General features: G+C 40.1%; 2 protein-coding genes across 3 annotated transcripts; both read left to right on the forward strand.

Annotated features, from left to right (window-relative positions):
- The first annotated feature begins 323 nt into the window (after positions 1-323).
- Positions 324-1,256, forward strand: LOC133527868 (uncharacterized). Its single transcript, XM_061865061.1, has one exon. It carries the CDS (start codon positions 324-326, stop codon positions 1,254-1,256), a length of 933 nt encoding a protein of 310 aa, XP_061721045.1.
- A 12,724-nt stretch (positions 1,257-13,980) lies between these two features.
- On the forward strand, positions 13,981-18,170 carry LOC133527679 (uncharacterized). Of its 2 annotated transcripts, none has more exons than XM_061864795.1 (2): positions 13,981-14,034; positions 14,179-17,698. In XM_061864795.1, the coding sequence occupies exon 2, from the start codon at positions 14,525-14,527 to the stop codon at positions 15,989-15,991; it is 1,467 nt and encodes a 488-aa protein (XP_061720779.1). In that variant the 5' UTR covers positions 13,981-14,034; positions 14,179-14,524; the 3' UTR covers positions 15,992-17,698. The 2 variants fall into 2 exon arrangements, with proteins under 2 accessions (XP_061720779.1, XP_061720780.1); XM_061864796.1 differs by lacking the exon at positions 13,981-14,034 and having other exon boundaries at positions 14,043-14,872; positions 17,600-18,170.
- The last annotated feature ends 4,314 nt before the right edge of the window (positions 18,171-22,484 follow it).

Genomic DNA, 22,484 nt, shown 5'->3' on the forward strand with positions numbered 1-22,484 from the left:
CACTCGCCTTTTTACTGTTGCATAAAATACTATAAGTTATTTCTGGAAAAATTGACAATTAATAGAGAAATTTTTGTGACCACGGCTGGGAAAACGACTTACTTTGTCGCTTGCCATAAAGACGAGAATTGCTTGTTGGTATATATTTGGTATATGTATAGATATGGAGGGTAGAACCAGTCTTGCAATAAATGATATTCTGAACGCACGCCTATTATTTGTCACTGGCGAACGAGGCGTGGTTTTGTTACTGTATTTTAGTAAATACGTGCTTAAATCAAGTATTATCCAGTGTACGTGTGATATAGGTAGTGTTAAAAACAATGGGCGTCGGAAAAATACCAGAGTTCGACGTGAAAACGGGAAATTGGACTATGTACTGTGAGAGGTTAGAAATGTATTTCCTCGCGAACGATATTAAGGATGAAGTGAAGTTACCAACACTAATCGCCGTAATGGGAGAAGATGCATATCACTTGTTATCTACGTTAGCAAGCCCCAGCCAACCTTCATCTTTGACCTTCACTAGCGCGGTGACACTGCTCAAAAATCACTTACAACCGAAACCCTCCATCTTGGCCGAGCGCTACAGATTTCGGCAGCGGCGCCAGGCAGAGGGAGAAAGTGTAGCTGAGTATGTGGCGGAACTGAAGAAGCTAGCAAAAACATGCGATTTTGGGTCGTCTTTAGAAGAAAATCTCCGCGACCAACTTGTTTGCGGCATTGTAAGTGAGTCGACGCGGCAACGATTGTTCGCGGAGGACGGCATCGGCTACGCGAGGGCGGTCAGTTTGGCTACGACATTGGAGGCGGCAGAAAAGAATGCAGTCGCGGTAGATCGAGACGCTAATAATGTTAACACGGGTGTAAATAAACTGGAAGCGAACCATAAATGTATGGCGTGCGGGGAGATTGGGCATAAAACGGAAGGTTGTAAATATAAAAACTTTGAATGTAGTTGGTGTAAAAATTTAGGCCACTTAAGAAGGATGTGCCCTGAGAAAAATGCAAGACTCGGAGTGACGGGAACGGCGGGTAGCCAGTCACAATCACGCGGAGACGGCGTGACCTATAACGGTAGCGGAGCACGCGGGAACCGATCATCTGGAAGAGGCGGTAGCGGGCGCGGGCGCGGACGCGGAGGTCGCTCGGGCCGCCGGGGCACAAACAACTATTGGGTGCACGCGCACCAGGGATTAGCTGACGTGGCGAGCGATCACGGCGGGTATGCGTCGGCGCTGGATGTTAACGCCTAGCATGTGTTTGTGCAAACTATATATGATGCACCACTCACACACGCATACGCCAAGAAACCTGCCCGATCGACGCGAGCCTACGGCTTTACCGACAGCGCCGCGTCCTTCACTCGTCCTCAAGCCACCAAATGGAATACGTGCTATTTAACCTATAATTTTTTTACACCTTGTAGTTTTCTGGTTATTAAACCAATTTTTTATTGAAAAGGTATTAGCACTCATTTCTCCGCCAAATCATCCCAGCATTCAAGTACCGGCGTTCACATTTTTGGACCTACGACCCCGGATATTTTACCAGCGACGAACAAAGAACAAAGGAAATACTTCGCTGACGTGATTTTGGCTGTTACTACGTGGAAGTTTTCAATCATTTCACACATCGGATTCATTGGAAATAGGACGAGTCATCCGATTTTATACATATCAACGACTTCTACGTGGCTTGAAGATAATTTCTACGAGGACAAATACGATTGGGAGAAGAAATCTGAGAGTGAGAGTTGGGAGACAAATAGATCGACGGCGCCGACACAGGGAAATATCATTTATAAGTTAAGTTCTAAGTGAGACTGGCAAACCGTAAGTTCGTTCCGTTTGTTCGTTCCGAAATCATTAATTTCAAACACAATCCTTTATTTGTGTAATCCTTTACTTCCCAATTAAATAACATATTTGTCCCGTAACCCTTATTCTGCAATTAACGTCCACGAATCCGTTATTTTGTGGTATCGTTAAAAACGTATTTCACGTTATACTTGCAAATCCTTCATTTTGCAAGTCTTCTCACATTCATATACCTTTTAGTAACGTTAAGGTTAATAACGTTAACGGATATTTCTTAATAACGCTCACAAATCCATTATTTTGTGTTGTCGTTACATTCGTATTACACGTTTCTTGCAAATCCTTCATTTTGCAAGACATATCATATTCATATACCTTTTAGTAACGTTAAGGTTAATAACGTTAACGGATATTTCTTAGTAACGCTCACAAATCCATTATTTTGTGTTGTCGTTACATTCGTGTTACACGTTTCTTGCAAATCCTTCATTTTGCAAGACATATCATATTCATATACCTTTTAGTAACGTTAAGGTTAATAACGTTAACGGATATTTCTCATTAACGCTCACAAATTCATTATTTTGTGTTGCCGTTATAAACGTATTGCACGTTATTCGCAAATCCTTCATTTTGCATAATATTGATACTTATCATTTATTTTCAACGTTAACGTTTCCTAATAACGTTAACGGTTATTTCTTGACACCGCTCACAAATCCTTCATTTTGTGTTGCCGTCACAAACGTATTGCACGTTATTCGCAAATCCTTTATTTTGCAAATTATTCATACTTATACATACTTAAATACGTTAACGATCCGTTATTCTGTTAACGAGTTATTTCTAATTGCACTTAGCAACAATATTTCCTATTCGCATTCTCATCATAAACAGGGGCCTTATTCGAGATGCACAACTGTCAAATTTCGCGTCCACATCAAATCAACACTTGATTCTATCGCATGTTGATTGTATCAAGTGTTGATTCTATCAACTGTGGATATTATCATTTGGAACAATCAAAACTCATTCATAGAAAAAATAATCAAACAAAAATCAACTTTGTTTATTAATACTATATAGTTTGAAATGGCTCTGAACTCGAAGTGGTTCGGTTTGATTTGATTGTCACCTGACTGTGGATTGCTAATGTCAAATTTTGACAAGTGTTGATTTTATTGCTAGACTTTTTTGTCCATGGGCTTGGGCACCATCTTGGATTTTTTGACGTACGACAGGGAATACCCTTCCTTTCCTACAACATATGGCATAGAGTAAAGCGTCTTTTTTTTTTTTAACATAAGTTTACAGGAATCAGCGACATCTTGTATTCGATAGGATAAGTAATGCGCTATGAACAATGCGGCGGCGAGTAGTGAAACTGTACCTGACAACGTCAATTAATTAAAAAGTGACCACACAGTTGATGGTCGATAAAGGCGATTATTAATTGAATTTTAACGACAATAAAGAACTATTGACATGCGATCTTTTTGTTGAACCCACACCTACACGTCGAATAATGCTCGCTCCACATATTCTCCTATAAACGCTCAAAATTGTAAAAAAAATTGATGCAATTTACTCCGCACCCAGTCTCAAGTTGCTTCTAAACCACGTTCACGAACCAAGTTGTAACCTAACACATCTGTAAATATAAGGCATATGATTTAGAGATAAAGTCCATTTTTTTAAAATTACGAGATGGTTCATGAATAACCTTTATTACTATAAAAATAATACTACATTTGTCAAAAAAAAAATCTGTATTGCGCTATTACATAATGCATAAAATTGATATAAAGATAGGTACCATAGTAGCTCGCTCACTTGGTCTATCAACAACTATTTTAATGCTCTTTGTACTCGTATACGCGACCCCATTGTATGTACAGTCGCCATCAGATATATCGGAAAGCATGTATGAGATCTCAAATTATTAAGATAAGACCTACTGTACTGTCTATATTACTTACCAAGACCTAAGTACCTATTATATTTATATGTACCTACACAAAGAGAATTCCTATGTTAAAAGGAGATTAAATACATATTTTGTTATTCAACTACAAATAAAATAAAATGTATCTTTTTCAGTTAACACATTTTTTTACCGATTTCTTAAATAAAATAAAACATTAAAGTATTATGTGACTATATTTCATTGTCTTCGGTGTAGATTATTTACTGATGTTCCAATTTCCTGTATCAGTTTGGTACCAGAAAATATAAAAACTACACCTCTTCAAAAACTTTGCTGGTAGTTCGACATCTGTAAGTTTAAATATAAAACATGATAAAAACACTTAAGTCAAAAACGTATACATAAAATATTTGCCCTATATTCTGGTCGCTCGGTAGGGTGCCCAGAAGGCTGGGTGCATTTCCGCGCTGGTTAACAATGCTGATCCTCTGGTCACCAGAAGCCTATATAAGGCGCTCTCATAGAGCCACGCTAGTGCCCTAGAGTTTCAAATTCAACCCCAAGTGCCACAAATATGTAGTTAAGGGTTTAAATTCTGGATCAAGAACATGGAATACTATTCGCTAGTAAGGCCATAGGTATTAGAAAAAAATAATAGTAGGTGACGGCCGTGGTCATGGTAGGTGGTACAGGTGGGCCAGGCAAGCTCTGAAATTATGCACCTATTTTACTATAACTTTGTTCACCTGTGTATATTTACTGTTTCCATGATAATCATTTTTAATATGTAGCCCGTGTAATCCGGCTGTATAATTGGTCTCATATTTTTTAACACAAAATCATAATTTTAATTCAATAATTAATGGTGTTTTACATATTAATCATTAATGTACCTATTTTGCAAAATTTTCTTGCATATAATAATATTGTTTACTTCAATTGACGTGTTTATTATTTTCGTTACTATGTCAACCTTAATACTTACTTAAAAAATTATAACGTGAAGGTTGAGTCCGCAGTACAGTTACAGTTTACGTACATAGTGGCATTAGCACAGTCGGATTAGGACCAAACTCGAAATGTCTGAACAGTCATGAAATTTGGTATGTATATACGCCCCTTAAAGGCCCCTTTTTCATGCCCACACCATTTGACATTTGGGGACCTCGAGGAACCGCAGCCATCTTGGAAAATGTGGACCATCCAGGAGAAATTCGCGTTTTACTCTAAATCTAACGTTCTTTATTCAATAATCGTGTAAGGCAACATTCAAGCTTATAAAATTCTACATAAAATAGTTTTAGACATCTTTGCGAAAAAAAATGATCTTGCTATAAAAAATACTTGCTAAACCCAGATTTAGCCCTTATACCCTTTCATGGGATATTCTCTTAATAGGAAACTTGGAAGAATAAAAATTCCACTTTTAACTATACATTTGTACATAATCTACCCCAATATCAATATTTTACTTGACTGCAACTTAACCAGAAAGTAGGGTTATGGGTATAAGTACTGAGGATTCAGGACACCCTGTACCTTAGGATACTGGACGGATTTTTTTAAATGACGTATTATTTAGCCCTAAACTTTTTTCTTACGTTAATTTTAGTAACTTTGTATTGCATAGCACTTGTATACTAACTGTGGATCTACTGATGTCTGTTTTACTGTACTCCGCTCAATAGTTTAGGCGCTAGAAGAAAAAATATGATTTAATATTCGGAGTCCTCTCAAGGCGGCTGTATTGATTTTTCTTTAATAGAACAAGTAAAAGTAGGTTGTGAATGGCAAGAGAAATCTAACGATACGTCATTTAAAAAAATCCGTCCAGTATCCTAATACCTAGCTACTGGGTGTACTGAATCATCAGTACTTACACCCATAACCCTTCTTTCTGGTTTAGTCACAGTAGAGTAAAATGTTAATATTGGGGTAGACCACGTACAAATGTATAGTTAAAAATAGAATTCATATTCCTCCGAGTTTCCTTGTAAGAGAATGTCCCCTGGAAGTGTATAAGCGTTAAACTTAGATTCAGCAAGTATTGTCTATAACAAGATGTATTGTTCTGCAAAGATATCGAGGATTTTTTTGTGAAGAATTTAATAAGTTTTAATGTTGACTGTTGTGTTGATGGTACACATTTTCCAAGATGGCTCGGATTCCTCGAGGTCCCCAAATGTTAAATGGTTTGGGCATGAAAAAGGGGCCTTTAATTTATATACATAATAAATTTCATGACTGTTACAGAGATTTCGAGGTTGGTCCTAATCCGATTATGCTACATTGTGCGTCCGCAGCAAATTCGGTTCTCCATACAAATGTAGTTACGCTCTCATTTTAAAATGACTTGCTAGATTGCTCTGAAACTTTGTACTTACAATAGGATATGGTATGTCTATGCCTATAATTAATTTAAAACATAAATGTGAAATGAGAGCCAATTAAGTTCAATATTAAGAATATGTGTCGTTGTTGACTCGCCGACAACGGAATTGAGATCTATATGGGTGCCATGTTCTGTGCTGTGTAGAAAATCCTGAAATTATAAAGGATTTGTCTTGGCTAGTTTTTACGTATAGGCTACGTATCACCGAAACGTCACAAACACCACGAAGGTTTGGCTTGTACGGGCCCTCGTTTTTCCTATATTCTTATACGCTGCGGAGACCTGGACTATCCGAAAGACAGAGGAAAAGACGATAGACGCCCTAGAAATATGGTGCTGGAGGAAAATGCTGGGGATATTCTGGACCGAGTTTCGGACTAATGTCTCCATCCTTAAAGAACTCCGTATCAAGCAGCGCCTTTCGACTCTCGTAAAGACCCGCATACTCAGTTTTTTCGGTCTCGTCTCGAGGAGGAACAACGACTCCATAGAGCGTCTAGTGGTGCAGGGTAGAGCAAACGGAAAAAGACCACGCAAAAGGCCACCTATGCGATGGACTGACCAAATCAAATCTGCCATGAAGGGTCCCCTGAACGCATTTGCCAGAATGGCCCCCAACCGCGAAAAATGGCGAGAAATCGTACGGCAAGCAACATCTGCGCCTGATATCAGCAGTTGACCACGACGCTCTGCAAAGAGTACAACGACAAGAAGAAGAAGAAGAAGACGTATCATATTTGTCTAAAATTTGGTTTGTTGGTACACACACAAGGGATAGTCTCTAGCTAGGTACGGGGTGCCACACTCGTCAGCGCGACGGCGATATTTTTTACCTTTTACCTAAAAATATCAAATTTGTGTACGGGCTCAGCTCCTGTTTCGTGTTAAGCCTGAATTTAACAGATTCTGACTCACAGGGGGCTTTGAGCATGCTGTTGCGTTCGTTTTCAAATTTTGAAAAAAAGAACTAGCCTAACAACACAATAAATGCTTGTTTTTCCGCATTCTTCACTATATCTCCTGTCTCACTACTATCTGACCTTCTAACCCAGAGGGGAAAATATACCTTATTGGGGCTACTCCATCTTCCTCATGATAATATATTTTACTTTACTGAAAAGCAATCGGTACATGTTACAAGATGCACATTGTTAAGAGCCGGGGTTAGAACCCACGACCATTGGTTTTAAAATGAAGCTTTGTATATAATTTGTATTTTTATAATAAATCTGTTTTCTTGTTGACATTTTGTGGTATTGTATTGCTTTATGTTAATTGTCAAGATAGTTCTTTCATCCTGGACAATTGTCACATGCGTCACATGTACGTTTTATGATAGATCTACATCGACGCAACTGCATGTCATTGTCAAAGAGCATATATAATCACTACGTTTTAAGAGACGGGACTTCCATACTAGCGAGTGGAATCAGTTTGTTTCGCAAATCATTACCAAAATGTACGACAAAGAACTGTCAAAGAACCATAGTACCAACATAAGCGATTTAAATAGTATAGTACGCTACACGCTTACGATTCTTATCGATATCGATAAAATGGGGAGGGTTGAAACCTAGGCTCCTGTCTACAGAGGACACGGGCCCGAACATAAGTGTCAGGCAATTCGGGTTCCGGGAGGGGCGGTCGACGATCGACGCAGTAAGTACACTGAAAGCCTTCAGTGATCAGGCAGCGGGTAAAGGAGAGGGCGCAATAGCGGTGTCCTTGGATATTGCAAACGCTTTTGGCTCCCTCCCTTATGAGGTAATTAAGGAGGCACTCCGTTACCACCAAGTGCCTCCCTATCTGCAGAAAATTATAGGACACTACCTTTTTGAAAGAGTAGTGCTCTATCAAGGAGCGGACGGCCTAAAAGAGCGCAAAATGGAGTGCGGCGTTCCTCAGGGGTCAGTGCTGGGACCCCTTCTTTGGAACGTCGGCTTTGACTGGGCGATACGAGGTGCACAACTACCCCGCATGGTAACCATTTGCTATGCTGATGATACTATGGTAGCCGTGAGGGGGAAGGAATATAATGAGACTCTGAGGCGGGCAGCAGTTGCTACAGAGCTGACAATAGGGAGAATAAGCCTCTTGGGGCTAAAGGTGGCACTGTCTAAGACGGACGCGGTGATCTTCGGAGGAAGGGGCTGGCCAGTACGACCCAACGAGGCGCTCCCCATAGGGGAAGAAGCGGTCCAGGTTAAAGCCCACATAAAATATTTGGGTCTTATTCTGGACCGCAAGTGGGACTTTGAGGAGCATTTCTCACAATTGACTCCTCGGCTCGTCGGCACAGCATCTGCATTGGGCCGCCTGCTGCCAAACGTGGGAGGGCCTCAAGCTCTATGCCGGCGCCTCTTCGTAATGGTGGTGCGAAGTATGGCGCTATATGGGGCGCCGATATGGGCAGAGCGCCTAAAAGGCAGAGCAAAGGCGCTCCTCCGAAGACCACAGAGGATAATAACCCAGAGAATGGTCAGGAGCTACCGCACGGTGGCGTATGACGCTGCATGCGCTCTCGCGGGCACTTTACCATGGGAGCTCGACGCGAGGCTCTTGGCGGAGCGATACAGAGAAAGGGTATGGGCCAGAAATAATGACGATCGTCTGGCTCCACAAGAGATAGATGCACGGCGAAACGCGGCAGCCAAAAGGGAGCGGGACCGGTGGAAAGACCAGCTGGAGGACGCTCCATATGGTACCCGCACCATAGGGGCGCTTCTCCCGTCATTCGACAACTGGCTAGACCGGAAAAAGGGGAACCTAACATATAGGCTGGTGCAGGTAATGACCGGACATGGCTGTTTTGGTCATTATCTGCATCAAATTCAGCGGGAGCCGTCAACAGTCTGCCATCACTGTGGCGAAGAGGATGATACTGCCCAGCACACCCTTGCGGATTGCCCTAGTTGGGCCTTAGAGCGCCACGAAATGGTGGCGATATTGGGGGTGGATGATCTCTCTCTGCACAGTGTGGTGTCGTGTATGCTGAGCAGCGAGAGATCGTGGGATGCTGTCACAGAATTCTGCGAAATAGTGCTGCAGAAAAAAGAGGTAGCGGAGCGGGAGCGCGAGGAGCGAGCAAATGCGCACCCACTCCGGCGTAGACGGATGGGGAGAAGGCGGTTACAGTATATTAATCGCCTAATCCCCCAGTAGGGCCTGTGGGCTGGGGATCCACAATATAGGGCCTTACACGTCTGGAGGAAGGATCAGTGCGTTGCCGATCCTTCCCTCCTCTGGATCGAGGGTGTCCCCGTTATATTAACTAGGGCAACCGGGGGGACGGCACGGTAGAATGGTCTCGCGACCCCGTGGCGTCCCCCAATAACGGTAGAGCGGGCAACGCCGCAGGGGATGTTAGTGGGTATTCTCTTCCCCTCCCTCTGTTTAACAGAGGGAGTACTGGGAGGAGCGAGTCCCACATACCACCCCCCAAGTTGGCCTCCCCAGCCAGGGGGTGAGATGCGTAAATGCATTTACCCCTGCGTGAAAAAAAAAAAAAAAAAAAAAAAAAAAAAAAGGCTCCTGTCTACAAATTTTGTATTCGAAATCAGGTTAGCATCGAGTCCACATTTAAGTTGTATGTTATATAGTGGATAGTTCTTAATTGGACTACTATCTGGTCGGGCTTAATGTGGACCCGAATTATTTTAATACAGTTTTTAAGTCGTGTTTTTTTATTTTATTAAATGCTTGATTTTCATAATTATGTGCACATACATGTTTGAATAAATGTAACTTTTCTATGGGAAGATGTATCAGGTCTTCGTTCCCAACAAATTTGGCCCACTGCCTGCATCTGAAAACATACAGCCTTGGAAAAACATGACTTTATCTACAGTTTATATTCCATGTGTTTGCTAATGAGATGATCAACTGATTATTTCGCGCTAATATGCATCTATAAATCATGTTTTTCGGCATCCAGTTATCAACAACCCTTTATCAATGCTTTAATTTTATGTATTTATATGTCTGTTAATCATGAGAACGGGTCTGGCCTTGTTGGCAGCGACCCTGCCTATGAAGCCGATGGTCCCAGGTTCAAATCCTGGAACGGGCATTTATTAGTGTGATGAGCATGAATATTTGTTCCTGAGACATGGGTATTTTCTATGTATTTATAAATACTTATAAATTAGGTCTATGTACATATATATATATACATTATTGCACAAACTGACTTAGTACTAAAGTATGAATGGCATGTGTTGTGGGTATATATATATATATATATATATATATCGTTGTCTAAGTACCCACAACACATGCCATTCATACTTTAGTACTAAGTCAGTTTGTGTAATAATGTCCTATAATATTTCTTTATTTATCATAAAAACAGAGATTAATTTTCTTACATTTTAGGTTAATATATTAAATAATCACTAGATAAAACAAATATGTTAACTAATGACCATTAATGCATAAGTAATAGATAATTTATGCATTATTAATCTTCGACGAATTAATTATGGTCATATTGCATGCTAGTTCTAAGGAAATTTCACATATTTAATTTAATTATTTACACTGATATACAAATAAAACTACAGTTATCGATAGTTATAGCACATAATCATAATCATAATCATTCTTTATTGCAACCATGGTACAGTACAGATGTTATACAATATGATATACAATGTCTCACATGGACCCTGCAAGGGCACAGCATATAATATCTTATTATTCATAACTCATAACATATTATCAAAATTATCTACTTATTTAAGAAAGTTATGAAGCAATTCTTATATTACACATGAGATCACTAATAAATGTCAAACAAATAAATTAATTAATGTACAATATTCATAATACAGATTTAGTTTTTGGTTATAAATGTAGGTAAGTTTGTAAATAAATTGTTTTCATGAAGTATAGTTAATTATAATTGCTTAGAAGGTGTCTGTAACATCATCATCAAAAAAGTCCTGTAAGTTGTAGTAACATTTATTTATCAGAAAGTCTTTCAACATTTTATTAAATTGTTTGTAATTTTTTTGAGCCTTGATATCATTTTTAAGGTGGTTATATATTTTAACTGCCATGACGTTTGGACTTGTACTATGGAGTTTGAGTTTAGAGGTTGAAGGCAAAGCTAGATTATGTTTAAACCTTGTTTCGAAGCGTCGGGGCTGGTCTACTAATTTTGTAAATAGGTCCGAATGTTTTCTTACGAACTTACAAATTTCGAAAATATACATAGAGGTTAGGGTTAGAATTTCGTACTTAATGAAATGTGGTCTACAGCTTTCTGGACTCCATATATTTGCGAGGATGCGTATGCATTTCTTCTGAAGCAAAAATAAATCGTTTACGTCTGTGCTATTTCCCCAAAGGATGATACCGTACTTGAGCCAAGAATAGGCATATGCATAATAGGCTATTTTTGCCGAGTGTAGACTAGTCGATTTTTTTAATTCTCGCAGGGCATAGATGAATTTGAGCATTTTATTCTTGATTTTCTGAACATGTGCTTTCCAGTTTATGCCTGTGTCAATATCAAAGCCTAGTAGGGTGAAGGTATCTACACAGTCCAGTTTATAACCGTTAAACGAATAATCAATTTCTAAAGCGCGCTTTTGTGCTGGTTTAAATTGCATGATTTTTGTTTTGTTCAGATTTAATTCCAGATTGTGGTCATTGAGCCAACTTACTACTTTATTCATTGTGTCATTAAGGTCAGTGTCCAGACTGTCGTTATTTGAACATGATGTCAGGATTGAAACGTCATCCGCAAACAACACGCATGATTTGTCTATGACTTTAGGGAGTTCGTTTATGTAAATTATAAATAACAAACAGCTAATTACACTTCCCTGTGGTATAGAGTGGTTGATGGTTTGCTCGTCTGATTTAACATTTGTTATTAAGCCCGTGTTATGATCGTGGTATTGGACTTCAACGTATTGCTTACGATTTGTTAGGTAGGAAGCAAACCATTTATGTGTTATTCCTCTCACTCCTATGTCGTATAATTTATCTAATAGTAGGTTACATTGTACGCGGTCGTATGCTTTAGACATATCTAGAAGGATTCCAACTGCATATTTTTTGTTATTTAGGGTATTTAGCACCTCCTGTATAAATTTATAAGTAGCAAGGACAGTGGATCGGTTCTTACGAAAGCCGTTCTGACAGTCGTCAAAAACATCGTATTTTTCGCAGAATGAGTAAAGACGTTTAGACATTGCCGTTTCAAACACCTTTGAGGACGCGGGCAAAAGAGAAATAGGTCGATAGTTGCTAGGGTTTGATTTGCCGTCTTTTTTATATATCGGTTTTATGACGGAAATTTTTAATCTGTCGGGAAATATTCCTTCTAAAAAAGATTGATTAATCAGGATAAAATATGGTAAAGTCAGTTCATCAGCGCATAACCTAATCAATGCAGATGGTAGCTCGTCTATGCCGTAACTATACTTATCTTTTAATTCCTTAATTATCTTGTTTACTTCAAGCGGCTCGACCGGGCGAAGGTACATTGTGTTGGAAACCGGCTGGCGTACGGGTCGCCCGCGCGGGGCGGGTCCCCCTCCACATCCCTAGTTCACAACGAAAAATAATGTAAAATATCTAATTTTCGATGTGTTTATAGCCTGCTGACCCAAAATTAGGTCAAAAGTATCTAATGCAATACTTACCAGTCTACATCCAAGGGAAATTTCGCCATAAAACCCCTTTTTTCGTGATTTTCTCGAGTGGCTCGCTTGCAACATATTTCACACTTAGTAAACCGTTTTCTCGCTGGCATTGTAACAAACTCGCTCTTTACTCTGATCACGGCTGACTATTTTCGATTTTTGCACTAAATAATAAAGAAATTACACGAAATACCCGAACAAAACATTGAAGCCTTCAAAACAAACAAAGCAATTAGGCTGACAGTAGACTTGATGTAAACTTGACAGAATAAATAGCACTGACGTTTTCTTTTTCTTCGTTGGCAATGATTTGCGAAACAAATTCCATACAAAACTTTTTTCTTCCTAGTTGCGTCAGCCTGATCGGAATTTGGCAGCTAACTCCATCTTGCGTCCAGTAGAAGAATCAAAATCGTACAGGTAAAACTACTCTCTGCCTTAGGATCCCCTTTTAAATGTCATAAATCCAAACATGGCAGCCATACCCATCGACAAAAAAGTCTACCGTTGATCTAATTTCATTTGACAGTTAACTAATACGTATTCGACACGCTTATATTTGACAACTAGAATCCTGACTAGAGCTGGGACTGCGTACCAAAAGTACGTCTCTGTTACTCGTACCAAAAGTACGTCTAAAATACCAGTTTTACGAGTATGACCCCCAATAGGCAGTTTACGTATTTGCCGTGCTTAGGCGTCTTACAAATAAGGATTATTTATACAAATATCGACTTATTATTTCGGTAAGGGTCGGAAATATGGTGACGTTTTGAGTGAAGGCTATGAATCTATTGTCATATTTTTGTTATATATTATTACATTATTTTTAGATACAACAGACACCCAGACGACCATCTGTTAACAAAATTTTATTTAACCTAAAGTAACGGTAAAAATGGAGGTACGAGGTGATAAAAGTTTCATACTTGTTTTATTTCAGAAATCAAAGTCCGTACTTTTAAATACTCGACAAGCTAAAAGTAGTCTATTACAAATAACCTGTTCCAAAAACTATTCCGGTACAACGCCCCGCCTCTAGTGTGGATATTGTTCACTGACAGGTGGTGATAATAGCAATTCGACAAGTCACAATATTTCTCACATCAAATGGAAATCAACACGAAACGTCACTTTTAGCATGTCGAATAAGGGCCCAGGTTAATTCTGTTATCTTTGCAATCACTTCATTTACGCTTCGTGCATTATTGCTCATATTTTCCTTATTGTTAAACAAAGGTTGGAATACCTTTTGTTCGTTAATAATTAACATAATTCTAATAAATTGCATTTCAGAGTGTTCTAGTTTTTTGGCATCGCTTCGTTGTGAGTGTGAACTGTATATAACAACGTACTTAAATAGTGCTATTTCACGTGTTCTAGTGCATTCCGATATCCGCGCTGTTGGGCTGGCGCCTGGCTGGCTCGGACACCGCGCGCTCGCTGCGAGCTGTTGCTACGCGCTTGCACCGCTTGACTTTTTGCAGTTTTTACGCGCACCCTCACTCCGCTGCTTTTGTACTAATTTAAGTAATCGTTTCAAATCTTTATTTTTTAACTTAATTGCATTGCAACTGTTGTTTTTCTAGCAACTCATTTCATCGCATTAGTTCGTTATAAATTACATTTTAGCTATAAACAAGCTGTCAGTGCCAACTTACACTGACACATATACTCAATTGATTAATTAATTAACTCATTATTTTGCCTTTAATTTATAATTTTTAAAATGGTTGATATTAAACCTTTAATTAAAAGGCGTGCCTCATTCAAAGCTAAGCTTACGCTGTTTGAAAGCCATCTAACAACTGTCGAAAGTTGTGATCGCTTGAGTAGATTGCAAATTTCTGAATTAAATCACCGTTTATCAAAAATTGAAGAAATATATTCAGAATTTGACTCCGTTCAGTGTGATATAGAGAACGAATTGGAAATTCCAGATGAGCAGTATAAAGAACGCGAGGCTTTCGAGAGCAAGTACTTCGGGCTCGTCGCGCGCGCGCGCGAGCTGCTGGCGGCGGCCGCGCCGGCGCCGGGCGCCTCTGCGGGCGGCGACGGCTCGGAGACAGGTTCTTGTGTTACTGCAATTGGAGGTGGGACAAAACTTAAACTTCCTACTATAGATATGCCTAGCTTCTCGGGCCATTATCATGACTGGTTGGAGTTCCGTGACACATTTAGTAGTCTCATACATTCAAATAATTCAATTCAAAACATTAATAAATTTCATTACTTGCGCGCCGCGCTAAAGGGTAGTGCCGCGGTAGTGATTCAATCTTTAGATTTTTCCAGCGATAATTATACATCAGCTTGGGAACTACTTTGCGATCGTTATAATAATAAAAGATCTTTAGTGAACAATCATGTTCAGGCAATTTTTAACATAGAACATTTGTCAAAAGAGTCGTCTAGATCAATAAGAAACCTTATTGACAATATAAATAAAAACTTAAGAGCACTCAAATCACTTGATCTCCCTACTGAGCATTGGGATGTTCTCATAATTCAAATAATATCAAGCAAATTAGATACAACTACACATCGTAAATGGGAATCGTATAGGAATAAATTAAAGGAGCTCCCTACACTTCAAATGTTTAATGATTTCCTTAAAGATCGGGCTGACTTTCTAGAATCAACTGAAATCTCTAATAAAAAACGTCGGTCTAGCGACACTACGCACAGTCGACAGAAGACGTTGACAGCTAATACCTATTCCCCCACTACTTCTCGCAAGTATGCTTGTCCGTTTTGCAATCAAGACCACGCACTGTATCTATGTCCTAAGTTTAAAACATTAAAATTACAAGCTCGCGTTGATAAAGCTATGGCACTCAAGGTTTGCTTAAACTGTTTACGCGTGGGCCACAATGAAAAAACGTGTAGGCTGAATTCGTGTCGCACATGTGGATTACAGCGCAATAGTCTGTTGCATGAACATACAACTCCTGCGCCTTCGTCTTCGTCAAATGACGTCGCGCTGCATTCTTTGCCGCAGCCTGACGACGATGAACAATTTTCTAGTCCAGTTCAAGAAATTTCTATGTCAGCCGTAAATAATAATAGCATGCTACTGTCAACGGTCTTAATTCAAGTGACAGACCACAGTGGTAAAAAACAAACAATACGAGCGTTACTCGATAATGGTTCAACCGCGAGTTACGTTACTGAAAGTTTATGCGCAAAATTAAACTAACCTACTTCTTCAGCTCCGACAATAGTCGACGGATTAAATTATCAAACATCACGTTTGTCAAAAAGTTGCGACGTACTTATATCGTCATTACTCAATGATTATCATGAAAAGGTGCCCTGTTTAGTAGCATCACGTATAACTCAACCGTTGCCAGTGTCTCGAATTGACCGTACAACGTTAAACATACCGCCACACATTAGATTGGCAGATCCCATATTTGATGTACCTGCTCCAGTAGACATGCTACTTGGATCAGGAATATTTTGGTCAGTACTTGGTACTCATAAAATTCCATTAGGTAAAAATAAACCAACTTTATGGGAAACCAAATTGGGTTTCTTAGTTACAGTTTCATCAAAACAAAACTTACCATCGAAATTTAATACAGTCCATTGCAACCATAACATTAATTTATACTTACAACATTATGATAAACAATTAAATGATCAAATTTCTTAATTCTTTGAATTAGAATCAGTAAGCTTCAACGTATAATCGCATACGTTCATCGGTTTATTCACAACTGTCGTAACCCGCAAAACAAACACACTGGCACACACTGGTTACATAAAAATTAATGAACTAAATTTGTCCTTGAATTCAATGTGCAGATTCGTTCAGCTTGAAAGTTTTATTTCAGAATATGACTTATTAAAAAACAAAAGGCAATTGTCTGCCAATAATAAATTGCTACAATTGAATCCATTTTATAACACAAATGATAAACTGTTACGAGTAGGTGGCAGCCTCTGTAACTCATTTTATGATTATGACACTAAACACCCAATATTGCTTGATTCAAAGCATCATTTAGCCACTTTAATATTTAGACACTATCATACTATGTTTTTACATGCACCTCCGCAACTATTACTTGCAATATTGCGTCACAAATTCTGGTTTATCAATGGTCGTAACCTGGCGAGAAAAATTGTTGAAAACTGCATTAGATGTCGTCGTTATGCAGGCAAGAGCGTCCAACCCATAATGGGCAATCTTCCTTCACCACGGCTACATACTGACTATGTTTTTGCTAATACCGCGTGTGACTACGCCGGACCAATCATGATACTGAGCCGAAGAGGTCGAGGCAGTAGACTGATAAAGTCGTACCTCTGCATATTTGTTTGTCTGGCCGTAAAAGCAGTTCACATAGAACTTGTCACCGATTTAAGTAGTAACACTTTCCTCTCAGCACTAGATCGATTCATCGCCCGCAGAGGAAAGCCTCAAAATATTTTCTCAGACAATGGGACTTGCTTCACAGGCGCATGTAATGAGTTGTCTAAATTCTTAAAATCAAACAGTAACTACATCAGCTCAAAAGCATCTGAGTTGTTCATAAACTTTAAATTTTCACCAGCATATAGTCCACACTTTAATGGATTGGCCGAGGGTTCCGTAAAATCTGTAAAATACCACCTAAAAAGGGTCTTAGGTTTAGCCCACTTAACATATGAAGATTTAAATTCAGTTCTCGCTTCCATCGAGGCTACCCTTAATTCTAGGCCTCTCACCCCATTATCATCCGACCCTTCAGACCTTACAGTACTCACCCCCGCTCACTTCTTAATCGGACGAACGCTAACGATGTTGCCTTCTCCTCAGAGCTCTTACCCTGCGGCGATACCTACTCTCTCACGATATATGAGGATTCAACAATTAAAAGCCCATTTCTGGTCCCGATATTATATAGAATATATTACAGAGCTCCAGAAAAGACAGAAATGGCGCAAGCAAGGCCAGCAACTCCAATTAGGAGAGATGGTGCTGGTGAAAGATGACCGGCTGCCTCCCAACCGATGGCTGCTGGGGCGCGTGACGCGCCTCTACCCCGGCTCCGACGGCGTGACCCGCGTCGCCGACGTACACACCACCTCGGGGACTCTTCGACGAGCCTTCAACCGACTGTGCCCGCTACCAGTCATAGACACGAACTTCGTTCCTGAGGCCGCAACATGTTAACGCCTAGCATGTGTTTGTGCAAACTATATATGATGCACCACTCACACATGCATACGCCAAGAAACCTGCCCGATCGACGCGAGCCTACGGCTTTACCGACAGCGCCGCGTCCTTCACTCGTCCTCAAGCCACCAAATGGAATACGTGCTATTTAACCTATAATTTTTTTACACCTTGTAGTTTTCTGGTTATTAAACCAATTTTTTATTGAAAAGGTATTAGCACTCATTTCTCCGCCAAATCATCCCAGCATTCAAGTACCGGCGTTCACACTGGACAATAGTGATTTGGATGATGACAACGAACCTATGTACCAAATGTCATTAAGCAAATATAAACCGGTATGTATAACGATGTTTGTTCAGAATCAGTTGCTAAATATGGAAATTGATACCGGAGCCGCCTTATCATGTATTACCCTAGATACTTATTATAAATGTTTTAGTGATTTACCGTTACGGTCCTGTCGTTTAAATTTAACACTATACAATAAAACTGTGATTCAACCGGAGGGTTATGTACGAGTCGAAGTAAGGTACAAAGGAATTACCAAAATATTAGATTTGTATGTTATAGACCAGGGTATCACGACACTTTTAGGTCGACAGTGGCTTGCAGAGTTAGGTATAGGTGTTCCCGCTCCCAGGATTTGTAATATAGACTCAGAAAAAGTAAACAAATCTAATACTCTGAATGAAATCCTTTCCAGGCATGAGTCATTGTTTGACGGCACCCTGGGGCGGTACACGGGCGGCACGGTGCGGCTGCATGTACGCCCGGGCGCCGGTCCGGTGTTTTGCCGCGCGCGCCCGGTCCCGTTCGCGCTGCGGCCGCGAGTTGACGCTGAGCTTGACGCCATGCTCGAGGCGGGCGTCATCCGGCCCATCAGCCGTTCCGACTGGGCCACTCCTCTGGTGATTGCTCGTAAGGGGGACGGCGGAATACGACTGTGTGCGGACTATAAGGTGACCGTTAATCCTAACTTATTGGTCGATAGGTACCCGGTTCCAAAGGTCGACGACCTTTTTAGCACACTCAGTGGACATAAGTTTTTCACTAAATTAGACTTATCACAAGCTTATAATCAACTTGTTCTGGATGAGGCGTCCACGGAGTATACAGTAATAAATACACATAAGGGGTTATACAAATACACTCGTTTAGTTTATGGGCTGGCGTCTAGCCCAGGTATTTTTCAAAAGTTTATGGAAGATCTATTTAAAGGGGTACCGGACGTAGTAATTTTTTACGATGATATATTAATAAAAAGTAAGGACATACGTAGTCATCTTCAAACGATCGAGCAAGTGCTAAGTATATTAGAGTCAAATGGCCTAAAAATTAAAAAAAGTAAATGTGACTTTTTGACTAAGAAAGTTGAATATTTAGGTTTTGTTCTGGATAAGGAAGGTTTAAGGGTAAACCCGGATAAAATTAAACCTATAATCGACATGGCCCCACCGCAAAATAATCACCAATTAAAATCTCTATTAGGTATGATAAATTTTTACGGGAAATTTATAAAAAACTTAGCGTCCCGTTTAACACCACTATATAGCTTATTAAAAAAAGGCAAACATTATCATTGGGGAAAGGAACAGAATGAGGCATTCCTTCAGGTAAAAAAGATCTTTGTGGAGCGGAGGTATTGGTTCATTTTGACATGTCACGAGTTAGCGTGGTAACATGTGACGCGTCATCGCGAGGCCTTGGGGTAGTCTTGGCACAACGTGCTCCCGATGGCTCCGAGCGCCCCGTCGCCTACGCGTCACGTGCTCTTACTTCCGCGGAAATGCATTACAGTCAAATTCACAAAGAGGCTTTAGCCATAGTTTTTGCCACAGATAAGTTTCATCAGTATTTATTTGGTAGAAAATTCATACTTCGCACGGATCATAAACCTTTAGTAAGCATTTTTGGACCAAATGTTGGTATACCAACTACGGCAGCAAGTCGGCTTCAGAGGTGGGCGATTAAGTTATCAGCTTATGACTTTAACATAGAATATGTGAATACCGATAAAAATACCGCGGATGCCCTATCGCGTTTAATTAATTCTCACAAGGACGAATCAATCGCCACGGAAGAAGTGTTGCCTGAACAGACGTACTTACATTTCGCGTCCGAGGCCCTTTTATTAGACTATAAGGTACTAAAAAAGGAAACTGCTTCAGATCCGATTCTTAGCCGAGTTTTGAGTTACATCGCGGACGGGTGGCCTAGCGACGTAGATATAAAAGAACTTAAGCCATACTTTAATAGACGGAAAGAGATATATAGCGAACTAGGTTGTGTCATGTGGGGACACAGAGTAGTTATTCCGATATCTTGTCAATCCAAGGTAATAAAAGAGTTGCACGAAACACACATGGGAGTTGTCAAAACAAAGGCGTTGGCACGGAGCTATGTGTGGTGGCCGGGAGTGGACGAGGCGGTAGAGGCGGCGTGCGGCAGCTGCGAGGTGTGCGCCAGCGTGGCGAGCGCGCCGCCCGGCCACGCTCCGAGTCCCTGGCCATGGCCCAATCGCCCGTGGGCAAGATTACATTGTGATTTTTTAGGACCCATATTAGGGAATACTTATTTAAGTGTAGTAGATGCCGGTTCTAAGTGGATTGAGGCCATTCGTATGAAAACAACTACCGCTGGGGCAGTAATTTCAGAGTTAAGGCCAATGTGGGCGAGATTTGGCCTACCAAAACAGGTAGTTACTGATAATGGCCCTCCTTTTACTAGTGCAGAATTTGAATCTTTTTTGTCAAGAAATAAAATCGATCATTTATTTTCAGCGCCTTACCACCCCGCGTCTAACGGTGCCGCCGAGAATAGCGTCAAAATCTGCAAACGGGCAATCCAAAAAGCTATTAAACAAAAAGTAGATATAGATATGGCTTTAAACAGGTTTTTATTATCGTATAGAAATACCGAGCATTACACTACAGGTGAAAGTCCGGCCAGAATCTTACAGGGAAGGAATTTACGTATGCGCTTAGATAATTTAAAACCAAATCGTTTAGACCGTGTAAACGAACGTCAAAAGCAGGATAACGCGGAGCGAGGGCTGCAAGGGCGCGCATTCGCACGCGGCGACGAAGTGTGGTGTCGCGACTACCGCTCCTCCGACCGCTGGGTCCCGGGAAAGGTCTCAGACATTCTAGGTAATACAGACTATAAAGTATGGTGTGATAAGGGAACCGAGGTACATAGGCACATCGACCAACTAAGGCGTAGGGTCCCAAGGGATACGGGTGAAGTACGTACACAGCCTAGATCATCCGTCCGTCGTAGAAACAGCTCCTTAATTGTTCCGCAAGTGGATATGGGCGAGCCGGAACCAGAGGAACGACCAGTCGAGCCGATTAGAGCTAGCGCGAGCGAGGGTGTGAAAAAAGTAGCTTCCCCACAGGCTGCCGCCGTGGACCAGCCCCAGGTTGCAACCGATAAGGTTGATAACACTTGTCCACCTAGAAGGGTACCTAAACCTCCTTTACGTTTCGGATTTGATGAATATTTTTAGAGTTAATTACCACCTACCCTATGTACTTATGATTGTGTTAATTGTTAGCTACATAGGAAAGGTAAGGTTCTAGTGTTCGACACTGCTTACTTGTTTATCCCTTTAATCTAAATTTATGGTTATAGACTGGCTAGCATAGAGTAAATTAATGTAAATCATTAGCATGCCAAACATTCGCATGTTACCCTAATTAGCTATAAATATTATGATATAATTGTATTCCTAAAATATACATTTCATCATTTGAATGTTACTTACTTATAGATTATTCTTAACTTGTAAATCAAGATTGTGTGCGTTAGATAGTGTCACTGAACATACCCATCAAGACATATCTAAATATGTATATTCACGTATTATCACAGTTGTTTAGAATTAAGAACCAAATAGTATTAAGTTACTTAAGTAGCGATTAAGGGTGGAGGTGTTGGTATATATTTGGTATATGTATAGATATGGAGGGTAGAACCAGTCTTGCAATAAATGATATTCTGAACGCACGCCTATTATTTGTCACTTGTATCTTAATAACTTAATACGAGTAACCTGACAAGGCGTCCTTATTATGGAGTTTGGAATTAAGAGGAGTGGCATCTCTTATGGTAGAACTGTTGCAAAAGTGTCCAGCTGTCAGCTATAAATAATAGTTACAAATCTCTCCATAGTAGTGCTAGAGTAGGTCAGAACCTAGGCGTTATTGACGGAGTGAATTGCGCTGTCTATTTGATTTTTTTGTTCAAATACTTTAGGTATTGTAGCGCCATCTATTTAAAGTTTTTTGATGACACTTTTTAGTAAATGGAGATTTCGTTCCTTATCTCCACCTTCCGTAGTCCTTATGACAAGCGATAAAGTGGGGCGTTTTGCTAGCGCGGTCACAAATTTTCTTTATTTCTTGTAATTTTTTTCAGAAATAACTCAAAACTTTTTTATCTTTTTTGTATTTGAACAACATTAATATACCATGTCGTATTATATATGGGTAGCTCTTAGTGGTAAATCAAACAAAAAAAT

This window comes from Cydia pomonella, chromosome 18 (genome assembly GCF_033807575.1).
Source record: "Cydia pomonella isolate Wapato2018A chromosome 18, ilCydPomo1, whole genome shotgun sequence".
Classification (NCBI taxonomy): Eukaryota; Metazoa; Arthropoda; class Insecta; order Lepidoptera; family Tortricidae; genus Cydia; species Cydia pomonella.

Bases quoted from the DNA above. Each gene is read 5' to 3' on its own strand.
- LOC133527679 (XM_061864795.1), top strand. From the start codon at position 14,525: ATGGTTGATATTAAACCTTTAATTAAAAGGCGTGCCTCATTCAAAGCT.
- LOC133527868 (XM_061865061.1), top strand. From the start codon at position 324: ATGGGCGTCGGAAAAATACCAGAGTTCGACGTGAAAACGGGAAATTGG.